Source organism: Heteronotia binoei, chromosome 21, assembly GCF_032191835.1.
Source record: "Heteronotia binoei isolate CCM8104 ecotype False Entrance Well chromosome 21, APGP_CSIRO_Hbin_v1, whole genome shotgun sequence".
NCBI classification, from domain to species: domain Eukaryota; kingdom Metazoa; phylum Chordata; class Lepidosauria; order Squamata; family Gekkonidae; genus Heteronotia; species Heteronotia binoei.
The window spans coordinates 189,189,491-189,209,070 of NC_083243.1; the positions used below are offsets into that span (position 1 = coordinate 189,189,491).

A 19,580-nucleotide genomic window follows, 5' to 3' on the forward strand; every position below is an offset into this window, starting at 1 on the left:
CTGGCATCTCCAAAAAAGGGTCCAGGCAAATAGGTATGAAAAACCTCAGCTTGAGCCCCTGGAGAGCCGCTGCCAGTCTGAGAAGACAATACTGACTTTGATGGACCAAGGGTCTGATTCAGTATAAGGCAGCTCCATATGTTCATATATGTTCACAGTGATGCTTCATATCAGGTGGTTAGGTACACTGGGGCCTGCCCAAGGGAGCTGCCAGAGGGGGGCGCTGTGACAGCTGTGGACTAGGCTGCTTCCCTAGCCAAGTGGCAACACCCCCCCCTGACCAAAACCCTTTGGAGGCTGGCAAGCACCCCTAAACTTATGTACTGGCCAGTTCTGCATGATTGCCACACTCTTTCCTATCCAGGCAAAGGATGCCCTGAAGGTGCTAATGCTATTCCATTACAGGGGGCTGCTGACAGGAAGCCAACTCAGGTGAGGAGGGTGCAGAAACCATCACCTGGGCTCACCTACAGTATCTGAACACCAGATGGGGCACTCCTTTTCCTGCATAAGCCCCATGCAGGACTGTCAACATCTCTTTGCTCTGCCAGGACAAAATGTCAATGGCTGCTCCTGTGTGTGCTTGGGCTCACCTGCAGGTGCTGATCAGCAGAGAGAGAGACGGCACACCAACCGTGCATCCGAAACACCATCAAGAACTCACACCAAAGCAGCTGCCACCCTTTGTTAGTGCCCAAATACATCCAGTATCCATTCCCGCCCCACCACCATCAAGGAGACAACCCTAGAGGCAAAGGACCAAGCGGGCTATAGGTTGCAGGGATCACAATCCCACAAGAACCACTCCATTGTCCCTGGACCCCTTAGTAAAATTGAATCATTTTGCCTGTCTGAGATATTGGTGTCTGTTAGGGACCCATTCAGGAGGGAGCAGCAGAAGGGTGTCGAGGAAGCAACAGATGGATTTGGGGAGGGGAGGGGTGTAAGGCAAAGGAACAGGCTGCCATTCCCCAGCCACAGGGTAGCATGATTAGTGGGCCAGTCAACTCAAGTGGGGGAAGCATCCTGGGACAGCAGGGTTCTGCAGGGGCAATGCCATAGGTAATAACTTCGGGAGCAGCCCTAGGGGAAGTGGCTGGCTTCAGTGAGGTGATGTGGCTTGACACCACAGAGAGATTTGACTAATAACAAAAAGCACCGCAAAGTAGATATGATCAATTTCAGAGGGACTAGCCCTACGGAGCCTTGCTAGGGCCACAGAGAAACCAACCACCTCATGGAATATTTGAGTATGCAAATAACAGCTCAAAGGGCAAACAACAGTGGTGACTGGGCAATGTCAGCTGTCCACAGCATTAGCAATGGGTGCCACGAATATGTGCATCACCTTTACAGATAGCCCTCCAGCAACATGGCAACCATGACAGCAAATGCTGTCACTGCTCACTGAGTTTCAGAATACACTAGCATTCCGGGGTTCAGTGCCCACAGAGCTAGGAGCATTTGCCTTTCATGGTGTGGAGACAGGAGGCCTGCACCATGGAGGGATTGGTGATCCATGGGGATCTGTGGTCCCATCCACAGCTCCTCCTTTCTCTGTTATGCTTAAGGAAGTTACACCTCAGTCATCCAGCCAGAGGTGCAAATGATGCATGACTTTACCATTTCACCTGGTGGAAATTCCTAGGTCTGCAGTCACTGTTATCCCTTCCCCTTTTTAGGAGGCCCTAAACAATGGGACAAACAGAACAACTGACAGGGTCAGGTCAACTCCTGGCTATTTATTTATTTATTTATATTTGGACTTATATCCCGCCCTTCTCACCAAAGTGTCTCAGGGCGGCTTACAACATTATAATTTACATAGATTTGGTTTAAAAACATTTACAAATAAGTTAAAACCATAATTGATAAAACAAAATAGGAATAAAACCAGCGGTCTGTAGATGCATTTTTGTTCCATCCAGAAGATGTTCTCATTGTCAGTTAGATGTTATAGGCCTGCCGGAAGAGGGCTGTCTTACAGGCCCTGCGGAACTGCCCTAGGTCCTGCAGGGCCCGCACCTCCTCCGGCAGCTGGTTCCACCAGTAAGGTGCCGTTATTGAGAAGGCCCGGTCCCTGGTGACCTTTAGACAGGCCTCCTTTGGCCCGGGGATTACCAGCAGGTTTTGTGAACCCGATCGTAGTACTCTCTGGGGAACATGTGGGGAGAGACGGTCCCTAAGGTAGGCAGGTCCTAGGCCATATAGGGCTTTAAAGGTAATGACCAACACCTTGTACTGGACTCGGAATATTACTGGCAGCCAGTGCAGGTCCCGGAGCCCCGACCGTATGTGCTCCCATCTTGGGAGCCCTAGTAGCAGCCGGGCAGCGGCGTTCTGCACTAACTGCAGTTTTCGGGTCCGGCACAAGGGTAGCCCCATGTAGAGGGCATTACAGTAGTCCAACCTCGAGGTGACCTACAGGCTACAGCCATGGGGGCCTGAGGGTCCCAGGCGCATGTAACCCCCACGACAGCAACCTCATCAACCCCTCTGGATACCTGAGGCCACCATGGCTATGGCAGCCGGGCCATTGGCATGTATCCACAGGCTGAGCCCTGCACCTGAGCAGTTGTGCCCATGGGTGGTGTTGAGTTCAATCCATATTGGCAAGCAGACCACTCTGTCAGTTCCAAAGACACCCAAATGGGAGCATGTGGTGGTGGGAAGGGAGGTCTTGCCCTTGTTTGGGGGGAAGGCCATACGAGGCCCGTGGCACTCCACACACCATGGTGGGGTTCAGGCATCATGGGAGGGCCACTGGTGGGCCCATCATTCCCTGCCCAGGCTGAGGGGAGGAGAGGTCCCCCAACTGCCAGTGCAGCTATTGGGATGCCTCTTCCCATGCCCACACATGCTCCCAATTAAGATGGCCCCTAAGGTCTTGCCTCACAGAAGTCCCTGGTGACACCTCATGGACCTTCCACATTGATGCCACCAAAGGGAGGTGGGAGATTCTGCTGCATGGTGATGTTGTGGAGCATGACACAAACTGCAAAAAGCTTCACCACTGCGAGAGCCTATATAGCTCATTGGCCCCTTGTATGGTAGAGAATCAGAATTAGGGCTTTTTTTGGCCCCTTGTATGGTAGAGAATCAGAATTAGGGCTTTTTTTGTAGCAGGAACTCCTTTGCATATTAGGCCACACACTCCTGATGTAGTCAATCCTCCTGGAGCTTACAATAGGCCCTGTACTAAGAGCCTATTGAAGGATTGGCTATATCAGGGGTGTGTGCCCTAATATGCAAAGGAGTTTCTGCTAGAAAAAAGCCCTGATCAGAATCATATCTTCAACTGACCAAACGCCCTCTTGACGACCATGTTGGTGGCCTTGGTTGTAGGCTGCATGGTCCGGTGGGGAATCTTTGAGATACGCCATCAGCAAAAATGGCAGCAGGGGAAAAGCTTGGTCACTTCGAGGAAATGGCACATGAAGCCTCAGGGGTGATGTCCTCTGCTGTATACTCACCCAGCCATGCTCACCATACTAACCCAGTAGCCATCTTTGCCCTCTGGCCAGGTGGCCAACAAGTGATCAAGGAGCTTGGCCCTGAAGGGCTAGCCGGAGTTCCTTGAACAGGGCCTGGATGTCAGCTCTGCCCAGGTAAAATCAATCAAAGCAAGTGCTGTCCAAAAGACAGAGAGTGCTGATGTGAGCCCAGTACCATTAGGCACAGCGACTTATCCACTGTCACTATGCCACCCAGACACAGAATGCTGGCAATAAGTGAATGTGGTGCACCCTGAGCATGAGACGTAAGGGCGGGAGTGGATACCAACCCTCCTGTGGCTGGCCTGGTCCCATGGAAAAAGGGGACAGCGTTCACAAGGTAGTGGGCAGCCAGAGCCAAAGTCATCCATATGTCTGGCATCCTTCCCCTCCCAGATGCAACCTACCTCCTCTATGAGCAGCTCATTGCCCACCTCTCACAACCATCTCCTGGAAGGTGATGGCCATGGAGGGGTAGGACACTGTGAGGGTATTATTCTCTTCCCATGGTGGGATGGCCCGTCTCCACATCCCCTGTGTGGGGGTGGCATGGCCACAGCAATAACTGGTGGCAGGGAAAGCTATCACCAGTCAAATTGGACCGAGGCCGAGAAAGAACTGACGTACAGGTTGATGGTGGAGCTCTGCCCTTGTCACCACCAAAAGCAGTTCCATTACCTCCTGCCACTGTACCTTCTGGCACGTGGCTGTGGAATGGGTGTCTGTCTGGGAAATGCCATCCAGACGGAGATTGTTCCAATTTTAGTATATGTACTGCTGAAGCGAGCACTGAGACGTCCTCTCTCTGAAGCATGATTCCTTCGGTCCTACTCAGATTCCTTCAGTCCTCCTCAGAAGCATTTTCAAGCCCTCGTTGCAAAAAGTTTTTCTTATAAGCAAGAAGTAGAAGATAGAAGATATTGGATTTATATCCCGCCCTCCACTCCGAAGAGTCTCAGAGCAGCTCACAATCTCCTTTCCCTTCCTCCCCCACAACAGTCGCCCTATGAGGTAGATGAAGATATTGGATTTGTATCCCGCCCTCCACTCCGAAGAGTCTCAGAGCGGCTCACAATCTCCTTTCCCTTCCTCCCCCCTCACAACAGGCACCCTGTGAGGTAGATGAAGATATTGGATTTATATCCCGCCCTCCACTCCGAAGAGTCTCAGAGCGGCTCACAATCTCCTTTCCCTTCCTCCCCCACAACAGTCGCCCTATGAGGTAGATGAAGATATTGGATTTGTATCCCGCCCTCCACTCCGAAGAGTCTCAGAGCAGCTCACAATCTCCTTTCCCTTCCTCCCCCCTCACAACAGGCACCCTGTGAGGTAGATGAAGATATTGGATTTATATCCCGCCCTGCACTCCGAAGAGTCTCAGAGCGGCTCACAATCTCCTTTCCCTTCCTCCCCCACAACAGTCGCCCTATGAGGTAGATGAAGATATTGGATTTGTATCCCGCCCTCCACTCCGAAGAGTCTCAGAGCGGCTCACAATCTCCTTTCCCTTCCTCCCCCCTCACAACAGGCACCCTGTGAGGTAGATGAAGATATTGGATTTATATCCCGCCCTGCACTCCGAAGAGTCTCAGAGCGGCTCACAATCTCCTTTCCCTTCCTCCCCCACAACAGTCGCCCTATGAGGTAGATGAAGATATTGGATTTGTATCCCGCCCTCCACTCCGAAGAGTCTCAGAGCAGCTCACAATCTCCTTTCCCTTCCTTCCCCACAACAACACCCTGTGAGGTGGGTGGGGCTGGAGAGGGCTCTCACAGCAGCTGCCCTTTCAAGGACAACCTCTGCCAGAGCTATGGCTGACCCAAGGCCATTCCAGCAGGTGCAAGTGGAGGAGTGGGGAATCAAACCCGGTTCTCCCAGATAAGAGTCCGCACACTTAACCACTACACCAAACTGGCTCTCCACTGGCCACTACACCAAACTGGCTCAGCAAGTGGTGGAGGAAGGTCTGCTGAGAGCATAGGCTGTCATGTGGTCAGTAATACCACCCGTGGTGGTGGGTGGCCACAACACTGAGGTCCTGTGTCGTGACTGTCATGGTCACCACTACCACCTGGTTCCAGCTACGGGGGCCAAGTCCTGCCACCCTCTGCCTCCAGCTACTCCCCAATGTTCTGACCAATGTCAGTCCACCTCGCAGGCAGTGTTCCCTCTAGGCTGAGTTAGCATGAACTAGCTCACAGATTTTTAGCCTCCACACATTTTTGTCTTAGCTCAGGAAGGCTGACCCCAGAGCACAAGAATTTATGCAGTAGCTCACAACTTTAATGCCAGGAGCTCACAAAGTAGAAGTTTTGCTCACAAAACTCTGCAGCTTAGAGGAAACATTGCTCGCAGGTGACTTGCAGAGTGGGAATATTGCCACAGGCCCAAGGTTGGAGAGGAAGACCAAGGATGCTACAGTAGACGGCATAGCTGGATACTGACAACCTGCCCCCACAGAGGAGGGTGACACCATCGTGCCCACATCTCCACAGCCAGAATACTCCTATGACACTCCTGAGACCTCTTGCCAAGGACTCCGTCCCACATGTCTACTGAGGAAGAGATAGAACTGAGTGACAGGGGGGAGGACCAAGGTGGCTGAGGGCTGAAAGAGGTGATGTGCCAGGTGCCTGGGAGCTCCCACGGACTAACTGCTGTGTTTTTCCTTGTGCTTAAGTTCCTATTCCCTGATGTTTACTGCTCAAGTCATGGATTAACTATGCACCCTGACCCCAGGAGATGTACAGCAACAGCAGCTCCCATGGTCCTGCAATCACTTGACATCACAGGGTCCCTGGCCCCTGAGGAGGAGGCAATGCAGAAGGCAGACTCTAGGTCTTTGGATGGCAGCAGGCCTGCCTGGCAGAGAGAGGGGATGAGGGCAGAAGGGGGCCAGGTATTGCAGAGGAGGGAGGGGATTCTGGGCCCTTGCTGGGTCCCCAGGCATGGGGCCCACATCCAGCAAACCCATTCCACCCACTATCTCTTCCATGTAATCGAAGGAGCAACTGGAGAAGTGTCACGAGTGGCAGGAAGCCTTTTTTAGGGAGCAACAATGGATGGAGGGATAGCAGCATCTGTAACAATCTGTGTTCTGGGACTATAATAACAGGTCACAGAGTGGAATGACAGCCCCTGGGAATAGGTTCAGTGCTCTGAGACTGGAATGACAGCCCCCAGAGTGAAATGACAGCCCACGGGAACAGAATCTGTGCTCTAGGACTGGAATGACAGGTTTCAGATTGAGATGACAACCCCTGGGAGTAGCAGAAGCATTCTGGAAATGGAATGACAGCCCCCACAGTGGAATGAAATATTTTAGATGGCAAAAATTGGTTTCCTTTTTTTAAAAAAATCTTTAAGCTGTTATAAATGAGTAAGAAAGAAATAACTAACTATATTATCTTCCTTGATTTGTTTTGAATTTGTGAACTGCACATGTAGTTTGTTCTGTATACAAGTTTGGATTATGTACTGTTACATTTTAATAATTTTTTTAAAAAAGAAGTCCTGATTAACAAAACAAAGGAGTGATGTCCTAGGTTTTCAGAGAGCGGAAAAGAAGACACAACTTTGTAAAGCAAATTGAAACCTATTTGAGTTGCATGGCTCTCATGCTATAACCATTTTTAAAATAGTTCTCTTTTATTTAATCTTCTCTAACGACTCTCTAAGAGATACTGGTCATTCAAATGGCCAAAGGAGATAGGAACAACCATGTTGCACTTGGCCTCCTCACAGATGAGATGTGGAGAAGAGAAGGAGTAAGAAGAGTGGAGCTACCGTTCAGAAGAAGGTGAGCAGAACCTTCTTGCTCAGCTGGTTATACAGTTGAACATATGAACATATGAAGCTGCCTTATACTGAATCAGACCCTTGGTCCATCAAAGTCAGTCTTGTCTTCTCAGACTGGCAGCGGCTCTCCAGGGTCTCAAGCTGAGGTTTTTCACACCTGTTTGCCTGGACCCTTTTTTGGAGATGCCAGGGATTGAACCTGGGACCTTCTGCTTCCCAAGCAGATGCTCTACCACTGAGCCACTGTCCCTCCCCTTGTTGTAGAAGAAGAGTTGTTTTCAACTGAAACAGAAGGACCCCAATACTATTAAGTTCAGATTTTACACAGTATGTAACCATCTCTTTCAAGTAGAATGATTCCTCATTTTACAGGATTAACAACATGGAAATGAATTCCACTTGCAACAGTAGCATGTCAATAGTAAGACCAAGCAAAATCTCACATTTCTTTTACTAAAATGCAAATACTTCAAGCTAAATTCCTGTCTTCATGCCAGTCCCAGCTGACAGGGTTTCCCTTGGATTGGTCATATCATTTTCAGAACAAAACAGTGATCTACACAAGCACAATATTTTTCAAATGCTTCCTTACACAGCTGAGGCCTGGAAACCAATTTACTTTTGCCAGATCAGTGTGACTGAAAGACAGCTGAAATGGCCACCATTTAATATACATCTCCACTCTCATTTGAAAACATTGTTGTTTCTTAAGGAAGAACCTGCCTCCCCTAGATCTCCAAAAGGATGATAAAATTAAAGCATCAACAGGTTTTTTTAGTGCTCAGGAAATCAGCCAAGTTGGGTTGTAGAAATGGCAACTGCAAATTACCTTCCTTGCACTTGCAGCACTAAGTTGCACCCATAGGAATCCAAATGACAAGGAGTGTTTGCTCCTGATGTGCCAACCCACAGAGTGCTCTCCCTTCCATCTCTTCCAGAAAATCCAAAGTCAGACCATCTTACATCCTGTTGGAAAGAAACTTCAGGTGAAACAATCACATTTTGAGTATCCTGTTAACCAGGCCACAGCCAACCTCTCCGATACTCTCCCCTTCTCTATTTCTTCTCAACCTTTCTAATTATAGTAATCCCACAAAGTGCTATCTGTTCTTTTAAAAGTTATACTATGCAACATAACATTCTTCACTTCCTCTTCTTCCCCAGTAGTTCTCTTTTTTTGTGTAAACCAATTTTATTGTTTTGCAATATATTGAAAAGTATTCATCAAACATATACTTAAAAGTATTAACCAATACACTACAAAATTCCCTCCTCCCCCACCTCCTCTATTTCCTGACCTCCGCCAGTGTTCAAAACAATTAAAAAGAAAATAAAGGTAAAATTCACAATTATAGAATCTTCACTAAAAATTACAGTTACCTTAACACAAGATGAACCAAGACTATGTAATAATTATTATTATAATTAACCCTCTATTTATCTCATAATCTAACCTTCTGCTAAATTACTTATTAAAACAAAAATCAATATTTGCAGCTTTTTCTCAGTAAAAATTCAGTTAATATTATCAAAAATGTTTCTTCGCTTTCCATTGTTTTTCAATATATTTTTGAAATTTCTCCCAGTCATCTTTAAATTTTTCTGAAGTCTTTTAAGATTCTAGTAAGCTTATCCATTTCACTCCAGTGTAGTACTTTTAAGATCCAGTCCCATTTCTCTGGTATTTTATCTTGCTTCCACATTTGCGCATATAATGTCCTCGCAGTTGAAAGCAAATACCACACCAATGTTCTATCTCGCTTCGGAAAACTTTCCATTTGTAATTCCACCAGAAAAACTTCTGGTGCTCTCTTGATGTTATAACCCAAGATTTTCAAACTCTCTTGTTGAATCATTTGCCAAAATTACTTCGCTTTTTCGCAAGTCCACCACATATGGTAGAAAGAACCTTCATGTTTTTTGCACTTCCAACACCTGTCTGATACTTGATTATTCATTTTTGCTAATTTCTTAGGTGTCATGTACCACCTATACAGCATTTTCAAACAATCCTCTTTTATATTGTAACACGTCGATATTTTCATAGAGTTCTTCCATAGGTGTTCCCATATCTCCATTTGTATTTCTTTGTTCATATTTATTGCCCATTTTATCATTTGAGGTTTCACTACTTCATCTTCTGTGGACCATTTCAATAGTAACTTATACATCCTCGAAATCAATTTTCCATCCTCGCCCAACAGCATTTTTTCCAGTTCTGTTTGCTCTTGCCTTATCCCTGTATTTCTAATATCATGCTTCACCAAGCTTTTAATTTGTCACAATTGATACCAATTAAATTTATCCTACAATTCTTCCACCAATTTTAGTTCCACTTTGCCTCCTTGTATTTTTAGCAGTTGTTTATATGATAGCCATTTATCTTCCTGTGGATCTGAAGACAACTTTATAACTTCTGTTGGCACAATCCATAGTGGTTTTCTCTCGTCACCATATTTGTTATATTTTTTCCAAGTATTCAACAAGTTTCTTCTTATATAATGATGTGAGAAAAATCCACCCATCTTCTCCTTTCCATAATATATATAGGCATGCCAACCAAAAATATTTTCATGGCCTTCTAATGCCAATAATTTTCTATTAATTGTGCGGACTCTTATCTGGGAGAACCAGGTTTGATTCCCCACTCCTCCACTTGCACCTGCTGGAATGGCCTTGGGTCAGCCATCGCTCTCATAGTTGTCCTTGAAAGGGCAGCTGCTGTGAGAGCCCTCTCCAGCCCCACCCACCTCACAGGGTGTCTGTTGTGGGGGAGGAAGGTAAAGGAGATTGTGAGCCGCTCTGAGACTTTTCGGAGTGGAGGGCGGGATATAAATCCAATATCATCATCCAATATCATTATTAATCAAAGTTATCCAGTCCTTAATCCAAACCAAACAAACTGCATCATGATATAACTTAAAGTCAGGGAACTGGAAACCACCCCTTTCTTTTGCATCTGTCAGAATTTTCATTTTGATTCTTGGTTTTTTACCTGCCCATACAAATTCTGAGATTTTTTTTTTGCCAAAAATTAAATTGTTTATTGTCTTTCACTATTGGAATTATTTTGGGGGGGGGGGGATCATTCTTGGTAGAACATTCATTTTGATTGCAGAGATCCTACCCAGCATAGACATATTCAGTTTGTTCCATTTTAACATATCTTCTTCAATTTTATGCCAAAGCTTTTCGTAGTTATTTTTATACAAATCAATATTTCTCATTGTAAACTCTACACCTAAATATTTTACTTTTGAGGTAACTTCACATCCAGTTAAGCTTTGTAATTCTTTCTGCTTGTTAAATGACAGATTCTTACTTAAGATTTTTGATTTTTCTTTATTAATATGAAAACCCGCCGACTATCCATACTCTTTAATTTTATTTAACAGCAAGGGCGTCACTTATAATGGGTTTTCATTAATAAACATCACATCATCTGCAAATGCCTTATATTTGTAAGAAAAAACTTTCAATTTCAGTCCCTCTGTTTCTTTGTCCTCTTTGATTTGCACCAGCAAAATTTCTAAAGTCATTATAAATAACAACGGAGATAGAGGGCAACCTTGTCTTGTTCCTTTGCTAATTGCCATTTGTTCTGTCAAGTCTGCATTTACACAAAGTTTAGCTTGTTGTTCTGCATAAATTGCCTTGACCATTCTTATAAAATCATCTCCCAATTTCAATTTCTCCATCACCGCAAACATAAAGTCCCAATTAAGATTATCAAAAGCTTTCTCTGCATCAGCAAAAAATAATGCAACCTCTTTTTCCGGATGCTTGTCGTAGTATTCTACAATATCTATTACTGTTCTGATATTGTCTCTTATTTGCCTTCTAGGGAGGAAACCTGCTTGCTCCTCTTGTATAAAAATATTCAAATGCTGTTTGAGTCATTCTGCTAGTATCTTAGCATATATTTTATAGTAATTGTTAAGTAGCAAAATCGGTCTGTAATTTTTAACATTCGTGGCATCTCTATCTTCTTTTGGTATCAATGAAATAACTGCTTCCTTCCGTGTATTTGGCAATTTCCCAACTTGTCTGATATTATTCATCAGTTTTTGAAGTTTGGGTACTAATGTATCTACCAGAACTTTATAAAATTTTGCTGAGAAACCATCAGGACCCGGTGCTTTGCCTAATTTCATTGAATTTATTGCTGCTTCAATTTCAACTTTTTCAATTGGTTCATTTAAAGTTTTTTCCATGTTTTCTGTTAGGGGCTTTACTTTTATTCTCTGCAAGTACGCTTCTACTTTCTTTTTATCTGCTTGTTGACCTTTAAATAGTTTAGCACAGTATTTGTAAAATTCCCTTTTAATTCCAGCTTGATCCACAATTTCTTTACCTTCCGATAAAATTCTGTTTATAAATTTATTCTCCCTATTTTTCTTCATTTGCCACGCCAGATATATCCCAGGTTTATTAGCACCCTCAAAGGATTTCTGCTGCAGTCTTTTTAAGTTCCATTCCACACCCTTATTCAATAAATGACTCAATTGACCCTGTAATATTGTAATTTCCCCGTAAAATTTTCTTTTTCCTCGGTCTTTTTTTCAGTTCCTTTTATTTTCTACCTTTTTCTTTTTGTAAGTCCACCATTTGTTTTTCTTTGTCTCTTTTATCTTTATTGTTCAATGTAATTAATATTCCGCTCATCACAGCTTTATACGCATCCCACACGGTTTGAAATTGAACGTCCTGATTTTCATTTATTTGGAAGAAAGCTTTAGTTTCTTTTTCAAGAGATGCCACTACTTCCACTTTTTGCAATACATCTTCATTTATCCTCCATCTCCTCACCTTTTTCCTATCGTTTGCCAACCACATTAATGGATTAAGGTCTGCACTTATTTTTGGAAGAATCTCTATTTTATTCGTAATACGTCCCAAGTCTTTCTCTCTCTCTCGGCTCGGCTTCGCGAACGAAGATTTAAGAAGGGTGCAATAGTCCACGTTTGCTGCAGGCTCGCTGGTGGATGACAAGACCAATGTGGGACAGGCAGGTCCGGCCACAGCGGCTGCAGGGAAAAGTCTGATTTAGGGTTGGTCCTGTAGCAGTGCGATTCTTCCTCAATCTCCTTTTGTCCTCAAGACCAGCTATGCGTGCATTCTCAAAGGAAGAGACAGCCTGGTGGATGGTGTGCCTCCATGCTTTGCGATCTGAGGCTAGGTCAGACCACTGGTGATGGTTGATGTGACAGGTGCCAAGGGATTTCTTCAAGGAGTCCTTGTACCTCTTCTTTGGTGCCCCTCTATTTCGATAGCCGGTGGAGAGTTCGCCATACAGGGCAATCTTGGGAAGGCGGTGGTTTTCCATCCTAGAAATATGCCCTGCCCAGCGCAGATGCGTCTTCAACAGCAGTGCCTCGATGCTGGTAACCTCCGCCCTCTTGAGGACTTCAGTGTTGGTCACAAAGTCACTCCAGTGGATGTTGAGGATGGTGCGAAGGCAGCGCTGATGAAAGCGCTCAAGGAGTCGCAGGTGATGACGGTATAAAACCCACGATTCGGAGCCGTAGATGAGGGTTGTCATCACAACCGCTTTGTAAACATTGATCTTTGTGCCTTTTTTCAGATGCTTGTTGCTCCACACTCTTTTGTGCAGTCGGCCAAATGCACGGTTTGCCTTTGCCAGCCTGTTGTCAATCTCCTTGTCGATCTTAGCATCTGAGGAGATGATGCACCCCAGCTAGCTGAACTGCTGGACTGTCTTCAGAACTGATTCACCCACAGTGATGCAGGGAGGGTGATAATCTTCCTGGGGTGCAGGCTGGTGGAGAACTTCTGTCTTCTTCAGACTAACTTCTAGGCCGAATAGCTTGGCAGCCTCTGCAAAGCAGGACGTCATATGCTGCAGAGCTGATACCGAGTGGGAGACGAGTGCAGCATCATCAGCAAACAGTAGCTCTCGGATGAGTTTTTCCATTGTCTTGGAGTGTGCCTTTAGTCGCCTCAGGTTGAACAGGCTGCCATCGGTGCGATAGCGGATGTATACACCATCGTCATCATCTAGATCTACTGCGGCTCTTTGAAGCATCATGCTAAAGAAGATCGTAAAGAGAGTTGGTGCGAGAACGCAGCCTTGCTTTACACCTGTGCCTATTGGGAAGGGCTCCGAGAGGTCATTGCAGTGTCTGACTTGGCCTCGCTGGTCTTCGTGTAGCTGGATGATCATGCTGAGGAACCTTGGGGGACATCCTAAACGTTCCAAGATTTGCCACAGGCCTTTCCTGCTAACGGTATCGAAAGCTTTGGTAAGGTTGACAAAAGTCACATACAGAGCCTTGTTCTGTTCCCTGCATTTCTCTTGGAGCTGCCTGAGAACAAATACCATGTCGGTGGTGCTCCTGTTAGCTCTGAAGCCGCACTGGCTCTCTGGGAGGAGTTCTTCTGCAATGGTGGGCACCAGTCTGTTCAGGAGTATTCTAGTAAACCATAATATGTTAATTCTTGAGAAGGAGTTATGCCTTGCTGAAAAGAAAGTATAGTCATGCGTATTAGGATTGAACTTTCTCCATACATCTTACAAACTTTCTTGTTTTATTAGTTAAAAAAATGACTTTGGCAGTTTGCCATCTTTATTTTTTCCCCCAGATCTGTCCAAAGAATTGTTGATAGTTCCATTAAAGTCTCCCGTTATCATTATCTGATCATTAGTCACTTAATCTAGTTGTTGCATAACATCTTTCAAAAAAGCATCCTTTGCCCCATTGGGGGCATAGAGTCCCAGTAACAACGTTTTTTTCTCATTCATCAACACCTCCACTGCAACATATCTACCTTCACTGTCTTTAAAAATCAGCTTTGGCTCAAATTCTTTTTTAATATAAAAGATCACTCCCTTTTTTTTCCCCTTAGCCAATGAAAAAAATTCTTCACCCAAAGATTTATTCCATAAAAATTTATAATCCATTTGTTTAATATGTACTTCTTGTAGACAAACTACATTACATTTTTGTTTTTTAATCCAATGAAACGTTGCTTTTCTTTTTTGTGGTGAATTTAGCTAGACAAAACTTTTTTGAACATGCCAACAAGCCTGGAAGGTGGTTGGCTTATAGGATGAGACAAGAAAAGGCCAAAAGAATAATTTCAACCCTGAAAGATAAGAATAATAAAGAGAAAACTCAAAAGCATGAGATATGTCAAATCGTGGAACAGTTCTATAAAAAATTATATGAAGATAAGCAAGTTCATAAAATAGATCTAGAAGAATATATTAACCAAAATAATCTCAATAAATTTACAGAAGAACAACAACAAATTTTAAATGAACCAATAACAATAAGGGAACTTGGAGACGCAATGGCATCTCAAAAGAATGGGAAAGCCCCGGGGGGGGTCCAGATGGATTGACTGTGGAATTCTACAAAGCCTATGAGGAGTCTTTATTATTACCATTTAAGCGTGTTATTGAAAAGATTCAAGAGGAAGGCTAAATACCAGTTTCATGGCAAGAAGCTATAATATCTTTGATTCCAAAAGAAGATACTGATCTCAAAGATATTAAAAACTATCGTCCAATCTCCCTTTTAAATATGGATTATAAAATCTTTGCCGCAATATTGGCACGATGTTTGAAGAAAGTTTTACAGTTTACAATACATTATGACCAAGCAGGGTTCCTTCCTAGAAGATACCTGAAAGATAAAGTCAGAACAGTTTGTAATATCTTGGAATATTATGAAACTCATCCAGAGAAACAATTGGCTCTAATTTGCTTGGATGCTGAGAAGGCCTTCTATAATGTTCCTTGGCAATTTATGCTATGGCTAGATTGCTGTTGGGGCTCCCAATGTGGGGTCACATACAGCCTGGGCTGCGCGAACTGCACTGGCTGCCAGTTGTATACCGGATTCGTTACAAAGTGCTGGTTATTACCTTTAAAGCCCTATATGGTCGAGGACCTGCCTACCTTAGGGACCGTCTCTCCCCGTATGAACCCCAGAGAGCACTGAGGTCAGCCGGGAAAACCCTGCTGAACATTCCCGGGCCGAAGGAGGTGAAGTTGCAAAGTACCCGCAACCGAGCTTTCTCTACTATGGCTGCACGCCTATGGAACCAACTTCCAGAGGAAATGCGGGCCCTTGAACAGTTCCGCAGGGCCTGCAAGACTACCCTCTTCCGATTGGCCTTCACTGATTGAGAGGGAAACTGGTAAAGAACTTGCCATCATAAACGTATATTTTATTAATTTTAGAATTTTAATCAGAATTAGAATTTTAATTAAACTGTCAATGTAGTTTTATTTAATATTGTATGACCAATGTATGAAATAATGCTGTTAGCCGCCCTGAGCCTGCTTCGGCGGGGAGGGCAGGATACAAATAAAAATTGTTGTTGTTACAGCAACTGAAAGGTATGGAATGTGGTGAAATTTTTTTGAGAGCAGTAGAAGCAATATACTCTTTTCAAAGTGCAAGGGTGACAATGAATGGTGAACTAACAGATGCAATTAATATTCAAAAAGGTACAAGACAAGGCTGTCCATTGTCAGCTCTACTTTTTATTTTATCTCTAGAGATACTGAATAACCAAATAAGGGAAGATATATGTATCAAGGGAGCAGTGATAAAAGGTGAACAATATAAACTGACAGCCTTTGAAGATGACCTAGTTTTTATAGTAGAGTAACCAATAGATTCAATAGACTATCTTATAAACAAGATCAAACAATTTGGCTACTGAGCAGGATTGAAGATCAATTACCACAAAACAAAATTTCAGACAAAGAATATGATGATGAAACAAATTCTCTTCAGCAATAATCAGGGTTTTTGTATGAGAAAAGAATCAAATATCTAGGTGTCTTTATTTCATATAAGTGTAGCAATTTAAAAACAATTATGATAAACTACTTAATTTTTTTTAAAAAGACTTGGAAAAATGGCATGACTTGAACCTATCCTTAATGGGAAGAATAGCCTTAATAAAGATGAATGTCCTTTCAAGGCTATTATTTTTGTTTCAAATTATTCCAGTATTTTTAAATAGTGGATTTTTTCAAGAATTGAACAAGATGGTCTCCAAATATTAGTATATTTGGCAAGGCAAAAAACCTAGAATCAAACTAAAGACATTGCAAGATTCCAAATTAAGAGCAGGTATGGGCCTTCCAGACTGGCAATTGTATTACAAAGCTTCTGTGCTTTTGTGGGTAAGAGACTGGATACTATTGAATGCTAAGAGACAATTGTTGTTAGAGGGACATGATCTCACTATGGGGTGGCATGTGTGTCTATGGTATCAATGACTTGAAGGCCATTCCTATTTTAAGAACTATTGGTTCGAAAATCTTTGGATCACACGTGGTCATGGTTAAAAATCAGAATTTATCAAAAAATTCCAAGATGGGTCTCTCCAGTAGAAGCATTTACTCATCCAAATCTTCTAAAACCAAACCAGAACTATAGATATGATGACTTGTTGGTAAAAGATAATCAGTTGAAAACCAGAGAAGAGTTGGAAAATATGGACATCAAAATGAACTGGTGGTTGAGAATGCAAGTTGAATCTAGGTATGCCAAAGACAAGACGACAAGTTTCAATACAGAACAATACCCATTTGATAAAATACTTTTAGGTCCACAGGAAAAGTTAATCTCCAAATTATATGCATATCTACTTCAGATGAAGACACAAGACAAAGTCATAAAAGATTGTATGGTACAATGGGCGAAAAGTTTTGGTCACAATGTCACATTCGAAGAATGGGAGAGACTGTGGAAGTTTAATGTTAAATTAACTAGGTCAGTAACTTTTAAAGAAAATTTGTATAAGATGTTTTATAGATGGTACTTAACTCCACAGAAATTGTGTAAGATCTATACTAATATGTCTAACAAATGTTGGAAATGTATTAAACAGGTTGGTTCTTTTTATCATATGTGGTGGACATGTGAGATGGTGAAGGGCTATTGGAAAATGGTTCACGAAATACTACAAAAGATTATGAAGACACAGATCCAATTCAAACCAGAATTATTGTTATTGAATATATTTCCTGAGGACTATTCCAAAGAAATGAGACATTTGTTGACACATTTCAACACAGCAGCCAGGATTCTCTTGGCGCAGAGATGGAAATCTCAGGAAATTCCCATGAAAATGGACTTGGTGGGAAAAATTCTGGAAACAGCAGAGCTGGACTTTCTATCCCAGCTGTTGGCTGGGAAATCTAAGGAAGAAGCAAGAAAATGCTGGATGAAATTCTATGCCTGGTTAGACACTCAAGACTCTTAAGATTCTCTGGTGTGAACTTATTTCTCCATTTTTCCTGTATTTTATATTACAAAATTGCCTTTACTGGAATTGTCAAAACCAATAGCTATCTTAACGAAAAGATTTATAATATAAAATATTAAAATGTTGATGATGTTTAGCTTAGAGATAATAATATGGGGCAATTTATGTAAAGAAAGTATGTAAGCTTGTATTATCAAAGATTTCAGGTTTTCACGGCTGGTAACATCATTAGGGTTTGTAGAATCTTTCGGGATCAAGTGCCGTGTTCTACTGGAGAAAGTTTTCCTTCCAGACGTTTCGTTCTCAGCTGCGGAGAACATCCTCAGTGGCGTTGCAGCCGGAGCAGGCGCTCTGACCTTCTTGGCTGCTGTGCGTTGAGTGGGGCCAGGGCTGCTGGAGAGCTGCTATTTCTAGGCTGGAGGGGGTGTGATGAAAGGGCAATTGGTTTGTGGATATGCCCATTGTTTGGTGGGGCTTCCTGGAAGGACAGTGATAAGGAAACTGGCTGTTGAATGCGACCATTGTTCTGTGTTAATTGCTGGGAAGGTTGGAAGGGGTTTGAAGATAAGGAAGATGGTTGTTGACTGTGCTGACTGTTCTGTGGAATTTGCTGGTTGTTCTGAGACTTTCTGCAATTTATAGTCTGTAGGGTGTTTTGCAGAGCTGGGTACCAAGACTGGTGGATGAAAATGCCTTCTTCCTTTCTGTTAAAATTGTGCTGGTGTTTGTAAATCTCAATAGCTTCTCTGTTCAGGCGGGTATGATAATGTGAGACCGTAGAAAGGACTTCAGTTCTTTCAAAGTGGATGACGTGGTCTCCTTCTTGAAGTGCATGTTCAGCTACAGCTGATTTTTCTGGCTGAAACAAGCGACAGTGTCTCTTGTGTTCGGTGAGACGGGTGTTAATACTGCATTGGGTAGTGCCAATACTGCGTTGGGTAGTGCCAATGTAGACTGCACCACAGGAGCAGGGTATTTTGTAGACTCCAGGGGTTGAAAGTGGATCTCTCATATCTTTGGCCGAGCGCAGCATGTGGTGGATCTGTTGTGTGGGCTTGAAGACTGTGTCAACATTGTGGCTTTTGTATTCTTTGAAAGCATCTTTATGCAGAATAAGGTTAATATGCATTTTGTTTTCTATTCCCTCTATTCCCTACCCCTATTTTTTCTGAAACTAATAAAACTTTTTTAAAATTGCTGAAAAAGGATAACAATTTGAAAACAAGAGAAGAACTAGAGGACATTGATATCAGAATGAATCGGTGGATGAGACTACGGTTAGAATCTAGATATACCAAAGACAAGACAATGGGTTTTAATACAAAACAATATGGAGAGGTGATGTTCGCCTGCAGGGGTTTTCTGGCCTGCTCGTGCTGGCCACCTGAGTGAGGGTGGGAGCTATGCTTGGGCAGCCTCGGCTCGCCCTCCGACAGGAAGAAATCTGAATCGGAGGTCTTGTAGCCCCAGAAGTCAGTTGCGACTTGGTGGCGCCTTCCACCCCCCCTTGTCCCGTTGGGCTTGCCTAGCTGGATCATGCTACAAATAAGGGCAGGAGACCATGCGGCACGTATCTAAACCTCTGAGTGGCTCCCCACCAGAGCTGCTGGAAGAGGGGTGGAAAGGGATCACCTTGGGGCAACTGTGGGAAGGGGGGAGGCTGTATGGCAGCGAGCTGGCAGCTTTCCTCCTCAGCGGTGGTAGGAGAGAAGGCCATGGAGGTTGGGGCTACTATGTGCCCCCTGAAAAAAATCAGGGCCACCCAATTCTTCAAATCCTGGCTAGGGGGCTGCTTAAGATATATACTAATTTTAGAAAGGTAATTTTACTAGACAGATATTTTTAGCATTAACTTACAATCTGTATAACATTTTATATAGACTATGAAGATAGGGTTTAAAATGGAAAAAAATATTTCATTGTTATTGTATCTGGAAAGATGAACATCATGCAGATTGGACTATAATTGTATTGTTAAAGTTTGACTTTCTATTTCTACTTCTTTATTCCCTCTTCCCTTTTCCCATTTTCTC

The 19,580-nt window shown here is 43.5% G+C and overlaps 1 protein-coding gene across 2 annotated transcripts in view; it reads right to left on the minus strand.

The window, feature by feature from the left end:
- The window catches only part of HSPBAP1 (HSPB1 associated protein 1), a 117,626-nt gene that overhangs the window by 43,982 nt on the left and 54,064 nt on the right, over positions 1 to 19,580 (minus strand). For both annotated transcript variants that reach the window (XM_060262175.1, XM_060262176.1), the window contains exon 4: positions 8,123 to 8,259. In XM_060262175.1, coding sequence (XP_060118158.1) covers positions 8,123 to 8,259 — 137 coding nt within the window. The remainder of the gene's footprint in view (positions 1 to 8,122; positions 8,260 to 19,580) is intronic.